The 23010-nt window shown below is 53.6% G+C and overlaps 6 protein-coding genes across 6 annotated transcripts; 3 read left to right on the top strand and 3 right to left on the bottom strand.

The window, feature by feature from the left end:
• Positions 1–50: 50 nt before the first annotated feature.
• GLOTRDRAFT_112070 (homocitrate synthase) lies at positions 51–2071 on the top strand. Its single transcript, XM_007870816.1, has 7 exons — positions 51–371; positions 441–1004; positions 1058–1111; positions 1168–1345; positions 1405–1524; positions 1582–1654; positions 1712–2071. The coding sequence occupies exons 1-7, from the start codon at positions 143–145 to the stop codon at positions 1913–1915; spliced, it is 1422 nt and encodes a 473-aa protein (XP_007869007.1). The 5' UTR covers positions 51–142; the 3' UTR covers positions 1916–2071.
• Positions 2072–2814: 743 nt separating this feature from the next.
• Positions 2815–10607, bottom strand: GLOTRDRAFT_117464 (uncharacterized protein). Its single transcript, XM_007870815.1, has 31 exons — positions 10399–10607; positions 10144–10346; positions 10035–10092; positions 9839–9982; positions 9672–9785; positions 8897–8900; positions 8472–8753; positions 7343–8408; positions 7178–7291; positions 7106–7122; positions 6982–7048; positions 6868–6925; positions 6738–6817; positions 6599–6671; positions 6472–6546; positions 6034–6418; positions 5904–5983; positions 5819–5855; positions 5685–5760; positions 5601–5634; positions 5373–5554; positions 5121–5322; positions 4988–5068; positions 4848–4937; positions 4772–4795; positions 3689–4719; positions 3615–3636; positions 3492–3562; positions 3400–3437; positions 3193–3349; positions 2815–3139 (listed from the first exon to the last, which is right to left on the bottom strand). The coding sequence occupies exons 1-31, from the start codon at positions 10525–10527 to the stop codon at positions 3076–3078; spliced, it is 5058 nt and encodes a 1685-aa protein (XP_007869006.1). The 5' UTR covers positions 10528–10607; the 3' UTR covers positions 2815–3075.
• A 2774-nt stretch (positions 10608–13381) lies between these two features.
• On the top strand, positions 13382–14748 carry GLOTRDRAFT_46417 (uracil-DNA glycosylase; the record flags this gene model as incomplete). The annotated part of the gene is made up of 8 exons (XM_007870479.1): positions 13382–13617; positions 13677–13792; positions 13844–13939; positions 14003–14055; positions 14112–14164; positions 14227–14476; positions 14532–14558; positions 14617–14748. 8 exons carry the CDS (start codon positions 13382–13384, stop codon positions 14746–14748), a joined length of 963 nt encoding a protein of 320 aa, XP_007868670.1.
• A 487-nt stretch (positions 14749–15235) lies between these two features.
• Positions 15236–16771, bottom strand: GLOTRDRAFT_122681 (uncharacterized protein). Its single transcript, XM_007870814.1, has 2 exons — positions 16501–16771; positions 15236–16426 (listed from the first exon to the last, which is right to left on the bottom strand). Exons 1-2 carry the CDS (start codon positions 16600–16602, stop codon positions 15506–15508), a joined length of 1023 nt encoding a protein of 340 aa, XP_007869005.1. The 5' UTR covers positions 16603–16771; the 3' UTR covers positions 15236–15505.
• A 493-nt stretch (positions 16772–17264) lies between these two features.
• GLOTRDRAFT_79890 (DNA repair helicase rad25) lies at positions 17265–20310 on the bottom strand (the record flags this gene model as incomplete). Its single annotated transcript, XM_007870813.1, has 14 exons — positions 17265–17791; positions 17847–17940; positions 17994–18113; positions 18167–18355; positions 18408–18523; positions 18586–18793; positions 18862–18955; positions 19021–19131; positions 19187–19344; positions 19395–19456; positions 19515–19884; positions 19934–19954; positions 20012–20099; positions 20153–20310. The coding sequence occupies 14 exons, from the start codon at positions 20308–20310 to the stop codon at positions 17265–17267; spliced, it is 2316 nt and encodes a 771-aa protein (XP_007869004.1).
• A 601-nt stretch (positions 20311–20911) lies between these two features.
• On the top strand, positions 20912–22785 carry GLOTRDRAFT_107533 (uncharacterized protein; the record flags this gene model as incomplete). The annotated part of the gene is made up of 5 exons (XM_007870938.1): positions 20912–20954; positions 21008–21175; positions 21351–21540; positions 21605–22052; positions 22105–22785. 5 exons carry the CDS (start codon positions 20912–20914, stop codon positions 22783–22785), a joined length of 1530 nt encoding a protein of 509 aa, XP_007869129.1.
• Positions 22786–23010: the final 225 nt, after the last annotated feature.

Below are 23010 nucleotides of genomic sequence, written 5' to 3'. Positions count from 1 at the left end.
AAGAGCGCCGGAAAGTGCCGAGGATAATCCATTAATTACAGCATACAAAAGTAGCCATGACTCGAATCCACTCCCTAAGTTTTATACCTCGACCTCCTCCTCGATCCCCCCATCCCTTCGTTCCCCCACCTGCTCCCCCAAAATGTGCCCCTGTCAAAACGGTGACAATGTTGCGACCGACCGTAACGAGATGGTCTCGGTCGACCTGTCTAACAAGCCCAAGGTCAATGGCGTTAACGGTGTGAACGGACACACGAACGGTGTCAATGGTTCTACTGCACCTCAACAACGGCGAAACCCCTACGCACCCCGTGCTTCCGACTTTCTGAACAACGTCTCCAACTTCAAAATCATCGAGTCCACTCTACGAGGTGCGCGGGACTTCATATTCTCTCGTTTAGTGACGTCACTGATTAGGTGGGATGATTGCTTATGGACAGAGGGCGAGCAGTTCGCCAACGCTTTCTTCGACACCAAGACCAAAATCGCCATCGCCAAGGCGCTCGATGCGTTCGGCGTCGAATACCTCGAGCTCACGTCCCCCGCCGCCTCGGAACAGTCCCGCGCGGACTGCGAAGCCATCTGCAAGCTCGGGTTAAAGGCCAAGGTCCTCACGCACATCCGGTGTCACATGGACGATGCTCGTATCGCTGTAGAAACTGGTGTGGACGGCGTGGACGTCGTTATTGGCACCTCGTCGTTCCTCCGCGAATTCTCGCACGGCAAGGACATGGCCTATATCACCAAGACCGCCATCGAGGTCATCAACTTTGTCAAGAGCAAGGGCATCGAGGTCCGGTTCTCCACGGAAGATTCCTTCCGTTCCGACCTCGTCGACCTCCTGTCGATATACCAGACCGTAGATAAGATCGGCGTCAACCGGGTTGGTATTGCTGACACCGTTGGCTGTGCAAACCCCAGACAAGTGTATGAGCTCGTCCGCACACTGCGTGGTGTTGTCGGCTGCGACATCGAGGTCCACCTTCACAACGATACTGGCATGGGTAAGATGTCATGCCCCTTCACCCGTAGACTCTAATCTAAGATCGCGGTCCAGCCATCGCGAACGCATACTGTGCTCTCGAAGCTGGTGCTACCCACATCGATACCTGTGAGTTAGCCTTACCGTGGCTTCCTCTTCTCAGAACATTGATATATCTTGCTCAGCCGTTTTGGGTATCGGTGAACGCGTCGGTATCACCCCTCTTGGTGGGCTCGTTGCTTGCCTCTACGCCGCAAACCCTGAATACGTCAAGTCCAAGTACAACCTCCCTATGCTCCGTGAGATCGAGAACTTGGTCGCTGAGGCCGTCGAGGTCAACGTTCCTTTCATGAACCCTATCACGTGAGTACTGGTTGCTCCCGTAATGCTGAGAGTTGCTCATGCATTTGATCGATCAATAGTGGTTACTGTGCATTCACGCACAAGGCTGGCATCCACGCCAAGGCTATCCTCAACAACCCGAGCACATACGAGATCTTGAAGCCCGAGGACTTCGGTCTCACGCGTTACGTTTCCATTGGGTGGGTTAGGGTTATGTCTGCGGATATACTAGTTATTAATCCGAATGTGTCCCATAGCCATCGGTTGACTGGTTGGAATGCTGTCAAGTCCCGTGTTGAGCAGCTTGGATTGAAGCTCACCGATGAGCAGGTACGTTCCGAGCGAACTTCAGGTTATGGGCGAGTTGATCGACCGTCTTCCCCACAGATCAAGGATGCCACTGCCAAAATCAAGGAGCTTGCTGACGTCCGCACACAATCAATGGACGACGTCGACTCGTTACTCCGAATTTACCACTCAGGCATCCAGTCAGGAGAGCTCGAGGTTGGCCAGCGTGAGGCTCTTGACCGGCTATTGAAGAAGCACCGGGAAGAGAGCCGCGCTGAGACGGAGGTGGCTGCATGGGTGTGATATTGAGGACGGGACCTGTTAGTCGAAAATTATCCCTTGCGGGACATCCTGTATCATTATGTGTAATTTTGGTTGCTGTACTGAAGGGTAGAAGCTAGATGAATTGTTTACGAAAGTTGCATCGGAGAGCAGTTCCAGCCTGCTCAATATTGCGGACGTACTGACGCGTGCTGGCAATCCTTGTCTATACATTCTGCACTGTGTAATCTCTGGTTCACCGGTGGTTATCAGGATGCCACATCGGAGGATGCCACGCGGGAGGAGAGATCCAGTCTCCGCGGCGTTCTTTGCAAGTTCAAGCTCAAGACGGGAGGGTCAGTTCTGTGAGTCTTGCAGCCTCCCTAGCTCCATCGAACCCATGCTCGAGCTGAATCTCCACGCTGTCAGCATAGCATTTTGAGTGTACTTAGTAGGGGCAGCCTGGCATCTATGCGTCTGGCTGATCCAAGTCCGGTAGGGTGAGCAATAGGCATGTCTGGTACCATGGCCATCTGCCATACGAATATGCTGTTCGTACGCATGTGATACTGAAATTCAAGGTACCAGGGAGCAAGCCTGCACCACAGTTCGGAGTGCTCTCGCGAGACCGCCACCGGTCTGAGGTCTCCTCTCCCCGGCGCGTTTCCTGCCGCTATTCTGCTCAGGACCGGGCGCCGTAACCCGGTAAATGAAGGCGGCCACTGATCGATGTTCTGAGGTTGGAACGGCCTGGGCTTGTAGGATCCGACGGACGCAGTTCAGGACTGAGGACATCAGGCAACGGCCCTGGCAATCCAGGGCGAGGATCATCCTCAGGCTGCATGCCATGAACGATGCATGACCGATCCTCTTCTTTTGGATAGTTTATGCAGGGACTGCTCTTCCTCAAGATATCAAGTGTTCACACATGTGATCTATTGTATGGCCTCGCAAACCCCGTGAGGAAAAGCAGGTACACAAGGTCCCTCTTTAGGCGACCGTACATCTACTGCAGGGAAGATATAGGAAGAACTAAGGGATACAGATGTTCCGAGCAAAATATGCAAAATGTAATAGTACGATACAGAGGTGCCGGATATGATAGTGAATGCGCATACATTATGTACAGGCTCAAGACTGCGATAATAAAGTAGATGGAGCGGCAGGTTCGACTGTCCGGATTGTCGTCGTAGCCTATGGGTTTATGAAATGCCAAGTTCTCGGAACATATGGTCGAGCGTCTTGAATGCAACGGGCTTAACAAGGCTGATTTAGATAATGTCAATGACAATCCAGCAAGGATAAATGAGGCCACATACTATCCATCAACACCAGCCTCGAAAGCCCTGCGCTTGTCTTCCAGAGACGACATACCCGTTAAAGCTAGGATCCGCGCTGGGCGGAAATCCTGCGGGTTAGGTAATGCACTTCTGCGTCCAGCTTCGATTTTTCGCATTTCAGCTGTTGCACCAATGCCTGAGGTAGGATTAGCTAATGCGCGTCGTGCAGTAGCCAATGAAACATACCATCCAGCACTGGCATTGATAAATCTAAAAGAACCACACTGCGCAACAACACATGTCATTTATTGCATAAACTGAGACTGCGGGAGACGTACTCAAAATGACCTTCAGACTCGAAGACTCGAACGCCGTCTCGACCATCGACAGCATCCTTGAATTCGTAGCCCTAAAATGAATGTAAGCCAGTCTCACGTACATTGAATGTCGCTCAGCTTTACCTTAGTCTTTAACCACTTCAGTCTGAGAAGTCTAATTTAGCTAGAAGCTCACACGGATAACAACCGGAGCTTACAGGAGGTTTCGAAGAATACTATTGTCTTCAACCACAAGGACTCGCAGTTTATCAGCAGCAGCTACTGTCCCAACAGAAGATTTCAATAGGGTGCCGCAGCCGCCTATGGGGATAGTAGGAATCGATGTCTCTTGCCCTTCGTCGTGGCTTCCATGCGCTGAATGCGCCGAAAGTGGACTGCGAACACTGGGTTCCGCCATTTCAAGTTCCTCAGCCATGGGGGTGCCTGACATCCGTACTGTCGCGAGAGGATGAACGGTGGCAGCTCGATTGCCAAGTGGAGGCCTGGGCAAAGTGTTAGACCGCCTGCGAGCTTCTTCCGAATTTCGTCGCGGCAGCGTGCTATACGGGGATGTTGGACCAAGTAGGGCATCTTGGTTCGCTTGATCAAAACTTGACCTGAGGTCCTGGTCATCACCGTCCCTGGGTTGCCGGACAATCTTGAGAGCGCGGATGCACAGCTTGAGAGCGAGACGAAGCCGTGAAGGGCCGCCTGGCTTGTAGATTAGACGACAGAAGCCGCCCACCTGCTCATAATGGCTGACTATTGCCATGAGCTGGGGATCACCTCGGTGGGACGAAAGGATAATGAATGCCCGACTGATATCCCTCCGCCTGGTGGCTGAGATAATGGGAGCGAGGTCTTCATTCGTAATAACGAGGTCGGAATGCTCTATGTCGTCATCCTGGACTTCGAATCCCCACCACGTAACGAGGTACGTTGACAAAACACTGCGCAAGAGTTGTGTGCCTCTATGGGAGCTGCCAAACCCTACCAAGGAGATCTTGCGTTGAGCTTCCTTGTCGCCAGAGATAGGGAAGTCCGGATCTTGAAGAGGGTCCGACCCATCGTCCTCCGCAACTTCAGTCGTGAAAGTGATCTTAATTTCTGTTCCGACTCCTTCCGCGCTCCATACGTCGATGTTGCCATTGAAGCTCGGTGATCGAACTATGCTGTTAACTATTGCTAGGCCCAACCCAGTGCCAGTCTGAAGAGGATTTTCTTGAGAGAATGGGTGAAATAGTTGATTCTGGAGGGAACGTGAATATCCGGTAGGAATATACGCATTCTGGATGAGATACCTTCAAGAAATTCTGACTGATCCCCTAAAGAACAGTAAGTCATCTTGACAAGTCAGCGGCGAGCCCGAAACCCTACCTTTCCTGTGTCAGAGACGGAGAGCTCAATCTTCACTTCCTTTTCCGACACTTGTGAGACTTGACGGAGGACCACATGGACAAAACCATCCTTAACGCATGGTCAGTATAGGTTGTATGAATCAGCGGAATCTCGCATACAGTCGTAAACTTGAGACTGTTCCCGAAGATATTCATCAGCACGCGACGAAGGCCCCCCTTCTCGCATTTAAGGATCCAACCCTAATTCGGGGTTCAGCGGACCACGATTTAGCGAGTCCATTGCGACACTCACAGATGGGCGCTTGCCGATGTCTACAACCGTCTCAACATGTGGATTCACAGGTGGAACGTTTCCAGGAGTGATCTGCCCATCATCGAGCTTCGGAGGTGAATAGACGCTGCCAATCTCGGACTCGGCCAACGACGCCATTCTGGCCTTGTAACCTATCCAGCATCCCTCGACAGCCTCTTCCACTAATGTCATGACATTTACCCTTTTCGCAACAATTAAGAAAAGTTGGTTTAAGGATATGCGAAGACTCACTTGGTCGGTGGTATGACGTTCTCGACGCCACCAGCTTTCGAATTCCCACTTAGCTTGGTGAAGTCCAGAACATGGTTCACGGTTTCGACGAGAGAAGTGCCGCACGCCCGGACAGTCTGCAAGAACGACACTTGGCTATGGTTGAGAGGGGAATCAGCCAGCAACTCAGCCGCTGCCAAGATCTACATCACATCAGTAAGGACGCAAGTGGGTACCAACGGGACATACACCATGTAATGGCGTCCGTAACTCGTGAGAGATGCTGACGATGTGTTAGATGGTCAAACAGAGCACGACAAGCTACATACGTACTTCGAGATGAATAAGCTTTTAGCTTTATCCGCTAAAATCATCCTTCGCTTTAGCACAGCGGATAGGATAATAACACCTATAGGGATATCTTTGCTCGTAACAAGTATTGTGGCTGATATAGAGTGAACTCTTACCGATTGCCCTCAGGTACGAAAGTTCATGACCCTCCAACTGAGGCGACTTCAGTGCCACCCATGAAATGACATCAGCGGTACTTACATAGCGCCTTCTGGGTTCGGAAGTCGTGTAAGCGCATAGTAAGGCGAAAGGCCTTTTATCAATGTTGAAGATGGGAACAGCTGACAAGGTACATGAGGAAAACGACCTTCAAGCAACCTAATAATCTTACTGAGAGCATATTGTATGCGCGTGGCTAGGAAGGTACGCAGTGGAGGTGGCACTACGCCATCGGAGATTTTACCATCTGGATACTTGCTGAAGAATTCCGACAATTGCGCGTATTCCGGGGCTGACAGCTGGTGATGGACGGCGCCCGAATGGGAGTCCGCACTGTACGTGACCACGGATATAGAAGCTTCTGCACTCATTGTCTCCAATACCTCGCAGTGCGACACGTCCATCACCGTCGCATACTCCACATCCAATGTGCGCTTGACCAATTTAGCTGCGCGGTCATAGATCTTCTCCATGGACTGTGAACCAAATAGACTATTCGGAGACTCTTTGCTGCCTTCTGTATCAATTTCCAGGCATTCTCGAGTGAATTGCTCCATCTACATTGTACATGAGCAAGGAAAGGATTCTCATATCTGGGGCTGCAACCCACCGAATTCTGGATACGATCCCGAATCCTTAGTTGAATTTTGTCTCTCCACAGCTCCATCTCTCGCATTGCAATAGCCTACCGAAAAGGTCTGTCGATGTCCATAGGCAAAATACAAGTTTGTACTCACGGCGAACTCCTTTAATGTATGCCTTTGCCGTGGGCTGAAGTCTCTATGGGGGACGTCATCCACAAGACTTAATCTGAAACCATCAAGTCAGCACGGGAGATATTGGATCACAATAAACCAGTCTAGCTGATGGGCTTACGTTCCGACATTATATCCGTCTTGCGTCCGTAGAGGTGCCCCCGCATAGAATCGTGCGTAGGGTTGTCCAGTGACCAAAGGCTAGAAACGGACATTAATTGTGAGGCCTATAGGATATAAGTAGTGGTCACGTTTTGGGAGAATCTCCAATCTTGCGTGGTATCAAGGACAACCGTCGGTTCGTCCCCGCTACGCGTGCAAATGAGTCGCGGTATCAGGGATTATAGTATCCGGAATTCACTGACCGCTGGAGAAGAACATGGGCACCGAAGCTCATGGGGCGCGGATAGAATTCACGTTTTCCTATGCCAGCTAGAAGGAATATCGTTGAAAAAAACGAGGAATTGCTACAGACGCTTCATGACTTACATTCTGATTTCACCCATCTAAAACCGAGAAATCATCTCATGCACACACGCACGGATCACAGGTAGCACTTACAGGTTGTTCCCGTCAACCAAGCACAACGCTACAATTTTCGTGCTGAAAACAAGTTTTGCCAGATGGACGATACGATCAAAATTAGCATCACTTTTCGTATCCCAAATGTTGAACCTGCGGGCGAGTCAGTTTACCGCCACACTATATGTCTGCGATAACCCTTACTTGTACAAGGCCCGCCGTCGCTCCAACTCATCAGGCGGATTGGGAGGCGCCAGGTACCCTAGCTCCTCATACATCTGCTCTTCGCGCGCCGCTCGGCTCGCCTTACCTGGCAATGTATCCGATGCTACCCTGGCATTACGGATAGCACCGTCACGAGTATTAGGCAGAGGTGATGATGTCTGCCGCGTCAAGCACAGGCGGCGCGGAATGGCCGGTACGGTGACGACACCTGACGGTTGGAATCCCGGCTCCGACGGACGTCGCTCGTACGGTCCTGAAGGTCTTTGACCCGTCAGGGAACTCGTGCGCATCGTCTTCGGCTGCCTGTTATAATTGGGGGTTTCTACATTTCCGAAGTAGTCGTTCGCATGGTCTTCACCGAGATGCGGTTTGACCGGCGCAGTAGCAGGAGGGAGGCGGTTAAGGGTAAATGTCGGCATGCCGTGCATTTCCTGATTTCCTTCGGACTGCGTGGTTTGGGGCTCCGGAGACGGGGAAGGGGTCGGGTCCCGGGCTATCGAAGAGTTCTCTGAATCTTCTACGTCCTGCGTTCCTTGCCAAAAGCTGCCTAGCCGCGTTTTGCGCCCTTCCCCGGGGGATGCAAGGGGTATATCAAGGTCAGAAGGGTGTGACCCTGGGATGATAGCATGATGACCTCGCAGGGGATCAGTTAGTTCGTGCTCAGGGGAGGGCAAGGCAAGTGGAGCCAACGATATCCGTGCGGCAGCCAGCCGCATGGTAGCCGTATGCGTAGCAATCTCAGGGCTGGACGCTGGAGGTCTATGGCCGATAGGAGGAGCTAGGGCGCTACGAAAGTCTGCGAAGGAATTGCGCAAACGATTAGCGGGCATGTTGATAGTGAGCGGGACAGGGAACCGCGGTTTGGGCTCCAAGAGTGATGATTTGCCTGCGCTATTGGAGGTGTAGCCAGTGGCATGAGAGGCGCTGGACCGAGTAGTTGACATTGTCGCTACGGAGTCGCTGCTTTCTGAGGGCTGCGTTTCCGGTGGTGTGTCCCCGAGGGTTTCCGGGGATACCTGGATACTTGAACCTGCTGAACGGGGTTCTGAACGATTCAGAAACTGCCAGTCGGAAAATGACATTGCATCTTGTGATTGCCGCTGCTCACCGGGTGAAGGGAGATTCGTCACTTCGTTAGGCGCGGGCACGTCCAGATCGAAATGCATCGGCGACTGAGCGGGCTCCGATGGTGTAGAAAAGTGTCCGCCGAGCCGCGACCTGGGAGGCTTGGGGGTTCGGAGGGGATCCCATCTGCCCGTGGCATAGGCTTCGATAAATGTAGCCCAGTCATAATCTGCTTCTACGGTGTCATGGGAAGAAGCATAATCCGAGAATGGGTCAGACTGCTCCGAGGTAGAGGTCGATGCATCGAATGGAGACGGCAGCCAACCTAGAGTGCCAGGTTGGAAAGAGCAGAGCAGAAGGATCGAATGTGTAGTGACGTACCTAGGTCGGACTGTACAATCTCTTCCGAACCCGCACGCCGATCGGACGCGCCGTCGTTACTCAAGGAACCGTCCCCTTCCGAGATACTATCCTGCCCCACTCGCGACGTACCAACATCTGATCGGAAGCCTTCATCTTGGATGTGCCTGCGCGCCTCGCTCGCGGCAGTCGTTGCTCGTATCACAGACGGCAAGACACTGGAATGTCCTTCAGCACTGGACGCGGTGGATGGTCTTGAAGGGCGCTTCGGTTCTCTCCTCGAAGGCACGGGTACTGATGGGACTGAAGATGATACTTGTTGAGAAACTGCCATCCGTGGGGAGCGAGAAGGGAGATTACTGGGTAAGAATGGGAGGTTAGGGTGGCTGCCATCGACAGGTTCTTTGTTAGCCTTGCTCTCCATCGGTTCTGCGTACACGCTCTGCTTCTTCAGTCCTCAGGCGCGGGTTCGGCCAAGGCAGTTGGCAGAGGGCGGTCAGCGGCCAATAATCTGCGGATTAGCGCGGAATGTACGGATAAGCATGCAGAAGGGAACCGAAAATAAACGGAAAGGAGCAGGCAGGCAGCAGGCAGCGAGCAAGTGCAGATCGACCGAATGCGCACCATCGCTCCAACCACTGCTCTCCTCCATGCTCGGCCGACCCCGGCCGTCTGACATCATCATCTGGACCCCTCTCCGGCCGTCGTTGCCCGGCCGGTCTCCGGGCCATGGACCACTCTCACTTTCATCTTGGTGGCGGTGCTGCACTGTCAGGCATCGGGGGCGCCCGGCACACACGTCGGGTCCAGGCAACGTCGAGATCAACCCCCGAGGTACACGTCAGCTCTAGTTAGGTCAAGTACATTCTGCGGTACGTTATACATCCGCTATCACCAGCATGCTCCACATATAGAGGGGCAGAGTTAGATTGTCATTCTGCTGCGACAGAGCCTCTAGAACGGAGGACAGAGCCGCGACCGCTGCGTACCGGACGATCTTTAGGGGTGATCGGTCAGTTACGCTTCAAAGTAAGGGCATACGAGGCGCACCGAGAACCGCTCCGTTAGACCGCACAGCTGCAGCAGCCATGCACAAGCGACGATTGACAGAGTGAACCCAGCACTACCTTCTAGCGTCTTCGGTGTGGTGATGGACCATCGGTGCCTCCCTATTCGCTTACCCACTATAGACGCCTATTTCCATGGTCAGGATCTACGGTCCGGGCGTATAAAGGCACCGACGTACTACAGCATCTCCGACACCCAGCACAAGAATGCCAGTGAAGGCAAGGAAACGTGTCGAACTGGTGAATCATGATGAGCAAGGATCAAATCGGCGCCCGAGTAAACCTTACCCCTCCAGCCAGACTGACCCAGCGCAGCCGGTCAATAGGTAGAAATGACTAAGTATCGCCGTTCCGCTGTCCTTGTGATCAAGGAACTCGTTCATGAACAAATGCACAGCCGCCCCAAAAGGATATAATGCGAAGAAGCGGACGTATTCCGCGAACGTGAACAGCGCAAAGGCGGCACTAAACGCGACATGTGTGAACGCAGGCTAAACGGATTGTAAGTCTCCGTTATTCCTTTAGAAAGTAAGATGCCCTTACGTCAAAGGCGACACCGGGCAGGAACATCGCAACGGCCAGAAGATGGAAACTCTTGCGCCTTGCATTCAGGCTCAGGGTCGGCACGCGTTTGTCAGCAGCGTCCAGAAAATCCGTGGCCGCACTTGACATCTGAGCGCCGTTCGGAAAATTGGGGAGATTCGGCAGATTGGCGAAAGACCGTCCTCCAGCCGCGGGCGGAGTCGCGGGAGCGCTAGCCTCAGGCGGAGTCGACGCGCCAAAGGAGTTGGGCACGGAGAAGGACTCGGCCGTGCCGGTCGACGGGTTCATAGAGCGATACCGCCTGGACCTTGCTAGCTGTCGATTCCACGTACCTACGCTGATAGATCCCAATAAACCCCAGTAAGCGAGAAGAGCCGGCCGACTCCACTTTTTCCGCCCCTGCAATAGCCAGAAGATGATATATAGCCAAGGGTCGCGGTTTCGTAGACACCAGCGCGTCCATATGCCGATGAGACCGCCAATAATGATAGCCGCTCCTCCGTAAAAGCCCAAGGCCAACGATCTGCGATAACCCATCCGCTCTTGTCGAACGCGAAGACGTCGGACAGATTGCTGGGCTATATGCCGAGACAGTACAAGGATCGGACAAAGCAGGAAGCCGGTGAGAAGAGAGCCAGGTATCATAGCAATCTGGTATATGAGCAGGGGAGTCGGCAAGCGGTAGGTCTTAATGTACGGCGTCGTCATCGGCCATATCTGAAGACGTCTTTACAAGTGAGCGCTGGAAATTTTGGCTGGAAGAAACGTACCCTCGCAATCGTCAAATTAGCCATCTCCATGAATAGCGCCGTCGCGCCAACAGACACCAGACCGAGCTCGCCGAGGGTGAAGCTGCGGTGCGCCAGGCGCACAGAGATGTACATCGCAAACTGGTAGAACAACGAGGCAGCGGCGACATCGAAGTAGTTCAAGTCTGGCGACCAGGTGATTCAGCCAACAAGCCTGGAAAAAATTTAGTGGAAGCGGTACGAACGTTGCCAGATGGGGGAGACAGCGTCCGCTAGCAACGCCTTCACAAGCAGCATGGCCAGGGTCGTGCTGAACGTGAAAAGTACGTACAGCCACGATTTACGGGCCTCGCTTCTCGGCACGGAGCGCCGCTCACCCTCGGGTTTACCAATACCCTCTGAAGCGCGGTATTCAGCCCAGAAGGAAGCGCATACATGAACAAGAAGGACAGTAGAACAAAGTGTCGCTAGGTTTACTGCGTTAAGGCGGGAAACAAGAAGGGCTTCCCCCGCGGTGCCAGGGTATGAAACATTTTCAAGGGCTGCGGGGGGCTCGACCAACCACGTCGAAGGCAACGTGCCACGGTCTCCATCAGGTCGTAGGCTGATCTTTACGGACGAGTACAACATGGCGGAGGCCGTCAGTGGACCTAGAAGAAGGGCTGTGCAGATGCCGTCATCGGAGGACTCTCTAGACTCAACCTTCAAACCTTTGTTCCCAGACCCCATGGCTTGAGAAAAATCGCGTACCTGTAGTTTTTCGGCACTGTCATCCAGACGAAGCTCTGATACTCCTTGCGAGAGACAGATATTATTCGCTTACTCTCCCGCGTATCACCGGGGCGGGGAGACGCGGGGCGAGGTATCTGTAGGGTCCCTCCTCGGGTCGGATGTGTCTCGGAAGTGGGATTTTCAGATGAAAGATGGCCCCAAATCATGTAAGTTACGGATGCCATGATCAGAAGCTGGAGTTCTGGGAAGGTAATGTAAACGAAATGTTGCAACACCAGAACGTGCACGGATGAGAACCTGTGGAAACTTGTATGTCTGGCGCAGACGTGAATTGTTCGGATGACAGCTTCTGCGTAACGTACGCCAGGGACGCAGCAAGCAGGAAACATTCACCCGCCTTTCTCGCGTCCATAGAAATTGTCCAGAGCTTTGCGGAGAAGGGCAAGCGAAATGAGAGATCGAGGGACGGAGGGAGAAGATACATATCGGACGTTCGGCGGTTACGTGAGGCCCATGAAGGAGAAGAGGTCCTCGGTATATCGGCGGCATTCATGGATTCCGCAGGAGGCATGGGGGAGCGTGAGCGCGTGAAGGAGGACCTACGGATGGAACCGTCACGGGAGTGTCTAGAATCAATAGGATGTAGTCCCTCAGACCCGTTACGAGAAAACCTAGAAGGCCGCGCAGTGATCTTGTTTTGTCCATACGACCGTCCTCGGGAGGTGATGTCTTCTACGTCTGTACCGTCTTCTTCATCTGTAGTAACCGACCCTGGACTGACAGGCATGAGAAGTCAGAAGCAGAACAAGTGCAGAGTATGTTCACATACCTAGATGGCCCTGCCTGGTAGCTTGTGCTCCAGTCTAGCGAGGCAGATGCCTGAAGGCCGACGTTCTGCACATGTGTTAGCAGCGGTGCAAGTTGCTTCCGTCCGGCTTTCCTAGTACTTTGCTGTTTCCGTTCTGCACGTCCGGACGTGGACTTGGACGCAGGAGGAGACGGCGAGGAATGTGAGCGCGGCAGTGTGGCAAATATTAAGGACAGTGATATACAAGGTTTAAGGAATCCAATGCATCCAGTAGGCTTCGGTGATAGCGTCGCGTTACACTGGCAGGCGCTTCCGGGTGGGTAAAGAGCCGCGAACACGCGAGCTGCACGCGAGAACCCAAATATAGCCAAATAAGGATCTACATGGATAAATAACGCGCTGTAATTACTTGACACGCGTTTCGACGCGTCCGGTACGAATAATATTGCTTCTCATTTCTTTAGGATATCTCTTCTCTCTGTCCTCGTTCCTCACTCTAACCATGGGAGACTCTATGCCTATCGTCTATCTTGAGGATCTGGAAACAAAGGCCAATGTTTCGGAGGTCGTAACGGCCACCCAGGTGGAACTAATTGCAAAAGCGGAAGTTACAGCATCAACAGTTAAACCCGTGGAATCTTCCACACAAAAGGCCAAAGCTTCCTCTGTCAAAAGACAAAGGACGCTCATGGATATGTTTGACACGTCAAAGGCGCCCAAAAAATCTAAACTTGCGGCTTCCGGGTCCTCCTCGAGTTTATCCGAGGAATCCGGTTCAGTGGAGGTCAAATCGACACGACCCGTGGTCAGAGTTGGAGGCCTGCAGCTCTTGAATACCATACCCTTTTCTATGGCGTCATACAGGGCAGCCTTATCAGAAGAACAGACGAGGCTACTCGAATTAGAATGCGAGACGATGGGCATGAGTTGGTTAGTCCCATAGTCGTCGTAAAGCGAAAAGCTTCCTACAGGTATTTTGCTGTGGACAGGTTAAAGTTACTCAAAGATGAGATAAAGAAGCCGTACTTCCTCGCCCTGAAAAGATTTTTGTGGGAGGAAGGAGTTACCAGCGCGGACGCCAAGGGCCATTCGGTCTTCCCTTCGCGTAAGTCTTGCAAGCTTATTTGAGTCACAAATACCTTCACCTTTATTTTAGCTAGGAACATCTATGCTTGGTCGCGCACCCCACTGGGAAAGCTGAAAGTCGTCATCATCGGACAAGATCCCTACCACGGCCCGGGGCAAGCTCATGGTGAGGGTCATTGGGAGCGTCACCTTCGCAATGTACCTGATGGTCCACCGTAATGATCCACAGGCCTCTGCTTCTCTGTTCCACCAGGTGTGGCGGTTCCACCGTCATTGAGAAACGTAAGGGGGGCTTGTGTTGTGCCATGTAGACTTGGTCTCACTTCTGTCGTTCGAAGATATATGCCGAGATTAAAGCCGAGTACCCCGAGTTCTCCCCCCCAAAGCACGGGTGAGTATTCGGACAGGTTCTTCGTCGCATGTTCCAGGATCGCCTTATGTTTTACGACCTAGGAACTTGACGGCATGGGCGGACAACGGCGTTCTGCTGCTGAACACGTGTTTGACAGTCCGAGCGGGAAACGCAGGTTCTCACTCCGGAAAAGGGTGGGAGGAGTTCACGGACAAAGTCGTTGATGTCGTGGATAAATATGGAGGCGCGAATCTCACTAGCGGGTCTTCGGGCAAGGCCGGGTACGGACGAGGCGTCGTCTTCCTGGCTTGGGGAAAGTGGGCGGCCAAACGTGTGGCAAAATTAGACAAGGTATGGCAGGTCTATCGTGCCCTATCGTGGATCTGATCCTCCGAGATGGCTGTAGAAAAAGCATCTGATCCTGACCAGTGCGGTGAGTTTAGTTTGTACGATCGTGCGAGCTTGGACCTGACTATCGACGCTGTGGACAGCACCCATCACCCCTCAGTGCCCACCAAGGTTTTCTAGGGAATGGGCACTTCAAGAAGGCTAATGAATGGCTGAAGGAGCGATATGGACCAGACGCGGTGGTGGACTGGTGTTCCCTTGAAGCGGCGCAGTGATCGCACCTCAACCGGGCGCCGCCCCTTCTGGTCCGCCGCGACAATCACCTGGCCCGGCCTGCCGCTCTGGGTAGACGCGCTGTATCGTGATGCTCGGTATGGATGATGCAGCAGCAAGATCCGAGACATGATATGGTCTGTGTTAAGGACGATGTGTAGCGAGACGGCGTTCCTCGCGGTGTGGCAGAGCGTCACGTGTTTGTGTACATTAACCGCAGAGAGAGTATCTGCAGAATCCCCGAGTCGCCACCGCTTCGAGTTCTAATGGCGCCAGGGCTGCCTCACTCCGGGGCCTGGGAGCAGCGAAGGACAGCGATCCACCTTCCACATTAGGAAAGCGGCCAGGTCAAAACGAGGTAAGATCGGATCGTGATGAGAAGCACCGTACCGAGGCCGAAGCTGTGAAGCCGTGCCTGATGCGCCGCTCCCCATGACTCGGTCACCGCAGCGTATCCTGCCGGTGGCAACGTACAGCGCTCGTTGTAGGCTCGCGTCCGACATCGCGGACGGCACTATCGTTACAGCAGAGAGAGTACATCGAAATAAATAAACTAGTATATCCAGTAGTTGCAGAGAGACGGGGATAATGCTTGTACATCTATGTGAATGCGAAGTAACCCAGAGCACTATCGATCGATTAGAGATACAGAATTTTCTTCCACCTATTGAGACCACCTATGCCATGTCCGATGTGACGACAGAATGTCCATGCACCTGGTCGTTGGGCGACACGGAGGGCGCGATCAGACCAGACCAGCTACGGCAGCTGGTTGATGCGCGCCAGTCCGGGGTTGTGTCCTGCACGGGGGACGTCGAGCAGTCGAGTGGGAGGCGAGAGACGCACTCCCCCCTGCTGCTGGGGCATGGTAGTCGGGGGCAGAGCCGTGTATTGCCCTACGTTCCCTCGGAAGCCGCCCAGTGGCTCCGTTATTGAACGTCTATGTGAATAGGGCAGGTTCGACAGCGCCGACCCCGGCTCGCGCTGCTGATACCCTGAGAGTGAAGAGAGGGACGGACTGTCGGACATTTGGGGCTGGTGATGGAGCGACCCTAGATTGGAAGTGGGGGAAAATCCGGGCTGCGAGTACGAATATTGCTGACTGTCCTCCCGGACGTCGCGCAATAGGAAGTTCGACCCGCTATCATAAGCGCCACTCGGAGGCGGTGGGCGATCAGCGGTATGGGCGTAATTGGGCGGCTCCGTCGGAATGTAGATGTTTCCAACAGACTGCCGCGAGGTCGATGGCAGCGGGTTGGTAGACATGGAGTATTGCGACGGGGATTTCTGGGACATTGATGGCGTGACGGCGGACAGGCGATAGGGAGCGGGTGCAGGGGAAGCGTGGCCGTCAGGCCGGCTGTCCCGTAAGAAAGCCTGGTCCCATGCAGCGTTATCCATCGCCTGAATGGTCGTGGGGGATGCGATTTGGGCGGCCATGGCCGACGGGGAAAGCGAGCTCGTTCGCGACGACTCGGCGGACGACGTCGCGCCACTGTTGGAGGCGAGGGGCGACGCCAATCCGGCGGACGTCGAGGCCCCGGCTGAGGAAAAGATCTTTGGCTTGTCTTTGCCCGTGGGGCCTTTCCCGAGCGGGGGACGGTTCGCCGGAGGCAGGTTCAGCGCTGCCCGCAGTCGGGTGTTCTCCTCCTCCACTTCCTCGAGCCGTTTCTCCATGGCCTTAATTACGACAGGCAAGTGAGCGGTGGTCAGCATGCCCGCGTATGGGACGGAATAGAAAGCGGAGACGGTACCTGCAAGTGGGCCGCCCTCCTCGCTCTGAACGCTCTCTGCACATCCCGGGCACGGTTGGGGGGGAGGTTGTCGTTCCTCTTCCTACCTCGCTTTGACGACATACGGTAGAGCTGGGGGCGTCAGGGACGAGCGTAAATACGGGAACGTCGAGGGAATGGCAGCGATAAAAGAAAAGACGAGGGCCGGTGCAATGTGCATCGGGGCAATTGAACCGTTGGCTTAGCCGCGCCGGGAGGGAGATCGAGGCTGGACCCTGATCCTAAATTGCTTCTGCAGAGCCGACACACGCCTGTCTGGTGGGCGCCCAAAAGTCTATAAATGCTGTGTTACACTTTTTGATCTCATGCGACGACAGGGCACGGTCGAATAGACGCGAACGCTTCCTTTCTCGCAGCGCAGGGCCCCTGTTCTGTCGCCCATTCCTCCGTTTCACCGCCATCAACTTACCATGCCGCCGATGCCAACGGGCTTTAATGCACATGCAGCCCGGCATCCGCCGCGCCCTCACCAGTCTCCATGACAAGCTGCAGCGTTCACACCACTGTCTGCCGACTGCCCTCCACCTGCCTTATAAGGGAGGCATTTAATCGGTCGCCTTTGGGAGACTACTGCCTCGCAGGTTACCATCTCACGTGGACGTGATTACTCTCTAATTATCGCGAATATTCGTACATATTAACCTGCCACAGTGCCCCGAAACGGCCTCCGGAAAGCCACGGAATCTACCGTTACATAACAGACCGCAGACCCCCGGCACGGCGTTTCAGCCTCGCCCGCGGGCCGCCTCCTTTCTGGCGGTGGCTCGCTCCCTATCCCGCTTGGCGAACAGTTTGTTCCTTGTCGTGTTGGCCTCGCGTGCCAGCTTTTTGTTCGCCGACTTGTTCTGCTCCATGTACGACATGTGCTGCCCGCCGCTCAGCGCGGTCAGCGAGCCCGTCGTGCGTTGCGCCGGCGCCACCTTCGTAGGCAGCCCAAAGTCCTTCGATGTCACCGTCCCTGCCAGATCCCCCTCGCCAGCCCTGACATCGTTGCCAAGGTCTGCGTCGCTCTCGTTGGCTAACAGCACGGAGGACAGCAGCTCGATTTGTTCGTCGCGCGTCCGGTAGACTAGGTCTGGGAGCTTTTCGAGGCCGTCCAGATGGGTAATGACTTTGAAGGAATAGCCCTGGTCGATCAGGAATTGTTGCCGCTTTGTACTGTAGAACATCTCCTGGGTATCCTTAGACACCAGGGAATAGAAAAAGGCATTGAAGCCCTCGTCGTTACGGCGTTTGGCCCGCAGGATTCGCCCTGAACGATGTCAATCAGTCTATGGCCGCCCAGAGACAGCGCGCACATCACTCACCTAGGCGCTGAGCCTCCTGCCTACGCGACCCGAAATGAGACGAGATTTGGATGAGGCATGTAGCCTCCGGAAGATCGATAGAGGTGTCTCCGACCTACCGAGCAGTCAGCCGACCGGAGTGCCCAAGCGATATAATATTTGACTGACCTTGGACAGGAAAATAGTGTTGACCGCCGGGTTGTGCTGGAAGTTTTGCAATATACGCATCCGTTCCACTTGCCCGGTGCCCCCGTGAATATATAGCTTCCCGAGCTTCTTCGCGTACGCCTACAGAGCGGACAGTCAAACAAAATCACCTGAGTAGCAGTGCCGTGACATACCTCCAAAGCGAAGACATTGTCGGAAAAGACTATGATCTTGTCTCCTCGTTCCTCGTGATACTTGATAAGGAACTGACAAGCCTGGAACTTCTTGGGGTTCATACAATACAGGAGCATGCGTTTTCGAGACTGCTCGCGCAGGTACTCCCGATAGAACTCGGGGGTCATCGGGCACCACACTTCCGCACACTGCACAAGGCTCTGTCAGAAAAGCAAGAAGCCGTGCCGCAGGGTTACTGACCTGCACATTGGCGATGTGGCCTTTGGCGGCCAGATCCATCCAGTTGGCCTCGTACAATTTAGGCCCAATCATGTAGTTGAGGTCCGCGATCTTATCGTCCTCACGGACAAGAGTAGCTATAGAATCCCAAGGACATCAGTTTTACGACACGCCACCGCATGCTCGGAGGTAAACGCACCGGTCAAACCCAACTTTGAATGAGCCTTAATGGTAGTGACAACCCGTCGGAACATAGCGGCCGGTACAACGTGCACTTCATCTAACAAGATGAAGCCCCATTCTCTGGACGTCAGAAACTCCATCATCTTCTTCGACTCGTGTGATCTGTTGTGGGTGTTCGCGACCATGGAATAGGTGGATATCACGATACCGCTCTCTCCTGCGAACTACGAGCGTCTCGTGCGTCAGCCAATGGAAAGAGGGCCATGACGGCGAGTTAGTAACGCGAGCTCACCTTCTCCTTCTGATCTGCGGTGAAGACAGCAATTTGTCGGTCCGTTACGTTCGACCACTGCATGAATTGTGCCTTCCACTGCATAACCGACACCCTAGGGTAAGGCAGCGGCTTGTCATGAACCCCATTCCGCGGCCGGTGAATAGGAAGAGCACTCACGATGATGTACAGAGCACCAGACAGGACTTCTTGATGGTACATGCTGCGGTAATCCCAACCAGGGTCTTCCCTGCGCCACAAGGGAGCACAATAATACCCGACCGCGCACGGCTATGTAATCCCGACTAAGCCAGAACCTAGAGCGGAATTGTACAAGCCCACTTACCCGTTACCGAACATCTTGCTCAGACTCGTTTCCTGATATGGTCGAATTACAGTGGCAGGCTTGAGATCGATATCCAGATTGGCATTGATAGTGTCGTTCCGGAAGTCGTACTCTTCCAACATAGGGTACTCGAGCTCATTGCAACGTTTTTTCACATCCTTCCACGGTGTCAATTGACTAACATGAAATACGAAAGCGTACTACTCACGTCGATTTTGGAGTCGTCAATCTCAAACGAATGCACGTTATCATCCTCGTCCTCAATGTCGTCTAGAGATAGAATGGTGAGAAAAGGATGCAACACCCGCGATGTCTCGCTACAACGAACCGGAATCGACGCCAACCACCGAGGTAAATAACTCGGCGTCCAAAGTGGAAGGACCTTGCGCGCTCTGCGTACCCGTTTTGCCACTATTCAGGTCGTCCCTCTTCTTTTCAGCCTCCTTAGTGCCGGGGATTACAAGGTTACCCTTGATCGGGGCCTTACTTGTCGTGAAGGTGTTGGCTTTGATGCTCTTGTCCGTAGTCTGAGAGATTACGCGAGCCTCCCGAATTACTTTGTCCTTGAGCAGGAACTGGAGAGTTTCAGGATGGCTAGACTCGATGTAATATTTGTTATGCTTGAGGACGAGTTTGACCTTCCCGTACGACAGAGTCCGCTCGCGAATGAAATTGATGATACTTTCCGGCACAGGGACCTTGGACGGCCTCAACTATCTGTACGAGGAAATTCACCAGTGCACTGACCTTGGAAAGGCGATTCAACACCTTCAACGTCAAACAAAATTAGCGGTGGGGACTATAACAGACACAGCGTATACGGACTTCGATGATGTCTTCCGTCTGGAGACCGACGGAAACAGCAGCGTACAGAGAATAGGAAGTGAGCTTATACTCGTGTATGAAAGCCGGCCTGCAGGCGCGAGGTCTAGACGGTATCTACCACAGGAATCGCAGCATGCATACCTGCTGACAGGTTCACTAATGGCTACAAGAAAGTCCTGAGCTTGCTCGGCTATAGGTGAGAAGGCTTCCAAAATGATGTGTCCATCTTCTGGGCTTATCCAGATTGGCCTGGATGCATGATCTGGCTTCAGATGAAGCCAGGAAAAATCCTGATCCATAAAAATATGCGACACAAGCTTGTCCTGCTGTCGTCGGTGAGCATCAAGGGTGGAGTCGGAAGGATCTTCGTCAGTGTCCCGTCTCGCCGCTGCTAGCTTGCGGGTCAAGGCGCTGAAATTGATAGTTGCGGCTCGCGGCACAAGGGAAGTATCTGGAGGAGACCCGGAATCATCTATATCGACATAGTCGTCTTGGTCACCGACCCTCCTTGACCGTTTCGAGGAAGAGTCAGCATCTGTGAAAGCTGTTGTCCTGGTCAGCTTGACGCGCGTGGCAGGCGAGTGAAACATACGAACTCTCAGCAGCGCGCTTCATACGATCTCTCTACCTCCAGACAAAATCCAACAGCAATATCCAGCGATGAAAGTCTACAGTCAGCAACAGGGCAGTAAGGTCGGTGGATGTGGCTCGGACAGCTTGAAGCTACGAACTTAGACAGGACGCGAGAAGCGCACTCGACTTAGTAAGCGAGTCGGCGCTTCAAAAAAGGGCCACGCAACGACAGCGACGTCTGCTCCTTCGTCGTGTTCCGCGTCCGAGCTACGCTCATCTCACGTTTACCTTTTCTTGAGTTTTACTCCATCTATTCTTCTTGTCAAAATGTGGAAACGCGCAACAAGTGAAGTAACTGGTACAAATGAAAGTGAGTCTCAGCATAAAACCTCTGCTTTATATGCAACTAATACTGTGTTGTAGTTCCTCTGGGGACCAGGAGGAGGTTCGGTCCAGCACCTACTGAAGAAACAGCGCCGCCTCAGCTCGCTCAACCATCGCCTTCTGCTTTTCCCCGTCAGCAGCCGCAAAACCACCAGGAAAGTCCCAGGAGAGATAGGGAGGATACTCCTGGATCCACGGATGGAAAGAGTGAGTCTCGCATTACCGGGGGTATTCTCACATCCTTCGTTCCGGAATCATCACAGCGATGTCGCGCGATTCGACTTAGATTATACGTGCTTCGGCGTGGATAATCATTAACTCTGATTACTGACCTGCGTACTGACACTAACCAACCGTTGTTTCCTCACATCCTTTACATTAGCTGATTCCGGTCCTCGTAAACGTCGTAGCCGCTGGGGTGATGCAAAGACAGAGATCCCAGGATTGCCCACAGCCATCGCTGCTAATGGTGTCTCTCAAGCTCAGCTCGACAACTATGCCATTCATCTCAGGCTGGAGGAGATCAACCGTAAATTACGGCTCAACGACTTCATTCCGCCTGAGAAAGAACGGTACGTCTTAGCCCTGGTCTGGTACTGAGGAGTTCATCCACTCACCCTCTTTATGCACGATTAGGTCTCCTTCCCCGCCCCCAACATATGATGCTCATGGACGTAGGACTAACACTCGTGAAGTGCGTTACCGTAAGAAGCTCGAAGAGGAGCGCGTGAGACTTGTCGAACGCGCCATGAAAAACGATCCCAATTTCCGTCCGCCTGTCGAATATCATCAGCAAAAGAGGTCGCAGCGCCCTTCCGAGAAGGTCTATATTCCCGTGAAAGAGTTCCCTGAAATTAACTTCTTCGGGCTGCTCGTCGGTCCTCGTGGCAACAGCTTGAAGAAGATGGAGAGAGAAAGCGGGGCGAAAATCAGTATCAGGGGAAAGGGCAGTGTCAAAGAGGGCAAAGCACGGCCGGAACAGTACGCAGAAGATGCTGAAGAGGACCTCCACTGTCTTGTTACTGCTGACACCCCCGAGAAGGTGGCCGCGTGCGTTAAAGCAATTAACAAAGTCATTGAAACTGTAAGTGCGCCACTTGCATTTTTTGCCCGCTCTGGTCCTGATAGTGTTCTAGGCGGCATCTACCCCTGAGGGGCAAAATGATCACAAGCGGAATCAGCTGCGTGAGCTTGCGGCTCTGAACGGTACCCTCCGAGATGATGAAAACCAGGTCTGCCAGAACTGCGGTAACGTTGGCCACCGGAAGTACGACTGTCCGGAGCAGAGAAATTTCACTGCGAACATCATCTGCCGTGTCTGTGGAAGCGCTGGGCATATGGCACGAGACTGTGTTGCTAACAAAGATCCTAACGCTATGCTAGGGGCAGGCGGACCGCCGCCAGGACCGTCCCCGCCCATGGGGAGAGGTGGATTTGATTCGGAGTACGCCAGCCTCATGGCGGAGTTGGGAGAAACTGGGAATCGCGGTAACGGTGGTGGAGGGAGCGGCCCGTGGATGGCGTCCGCTGGTCATGATATCACTGCTGGTGGCTCTAATATCCCTCCTTGGCGTCGTCCAGAAGCTTGGATCAACAGCGTTCCCACAAATCCTCCTCAGCAGGCTGGATACCCTGCGCCTCAAGGTGGTTACGGAGGTTATGCGGGGGCAGCGGGAGGCTACGGCGCCGGCTGGGGCACTCAAGGTTATTCACAAGGAGGGGCTTACCCGCAACAGACTCAAGATTACTCTGCGAATTACGCCCAATACTACCAGAACCAATACGCGCAGCAGCAAACTATGACTCCGACGCATTAAAGCTCAAGGAAGAATCGGTAACACTAAATCCTCTCCCAATCCTCGTCCTCACCCGGCTTACACTCCGACTGACTCGGACCATTGATCCTTTTCATCCGTCTCTGTTAACTGGTCCTTGGTGCAGAGGCCTCCACCATGTAGATTATCCGGCTCACATTCGGCTAACTGTAGCTTTTTAGGCCTTTCTCCCTTGTTCCCCTTTGGCAATGTAACTGACCGGTTATT

Source organism: Gloeophyllum trabeum (assembly GCF_000344685.1).
Source record: "Gloeophyllum trabeum ATCC 11539 unplaced genomic scaffold GLOTRscaffold_00012, whole genome shotgun sequence".
NCBI lineage: Eukaryota > Fungi > Basidiomycota > Agaricomycetes > Gloeophyllales > Gloeophyllaceae > Gloeophyllum > Gloeophyllum trabeum.
Note: the sequence above shows the minus strand (reverse complement) of the source record. Positions and strands in the feature narration are given on the sequence as shown.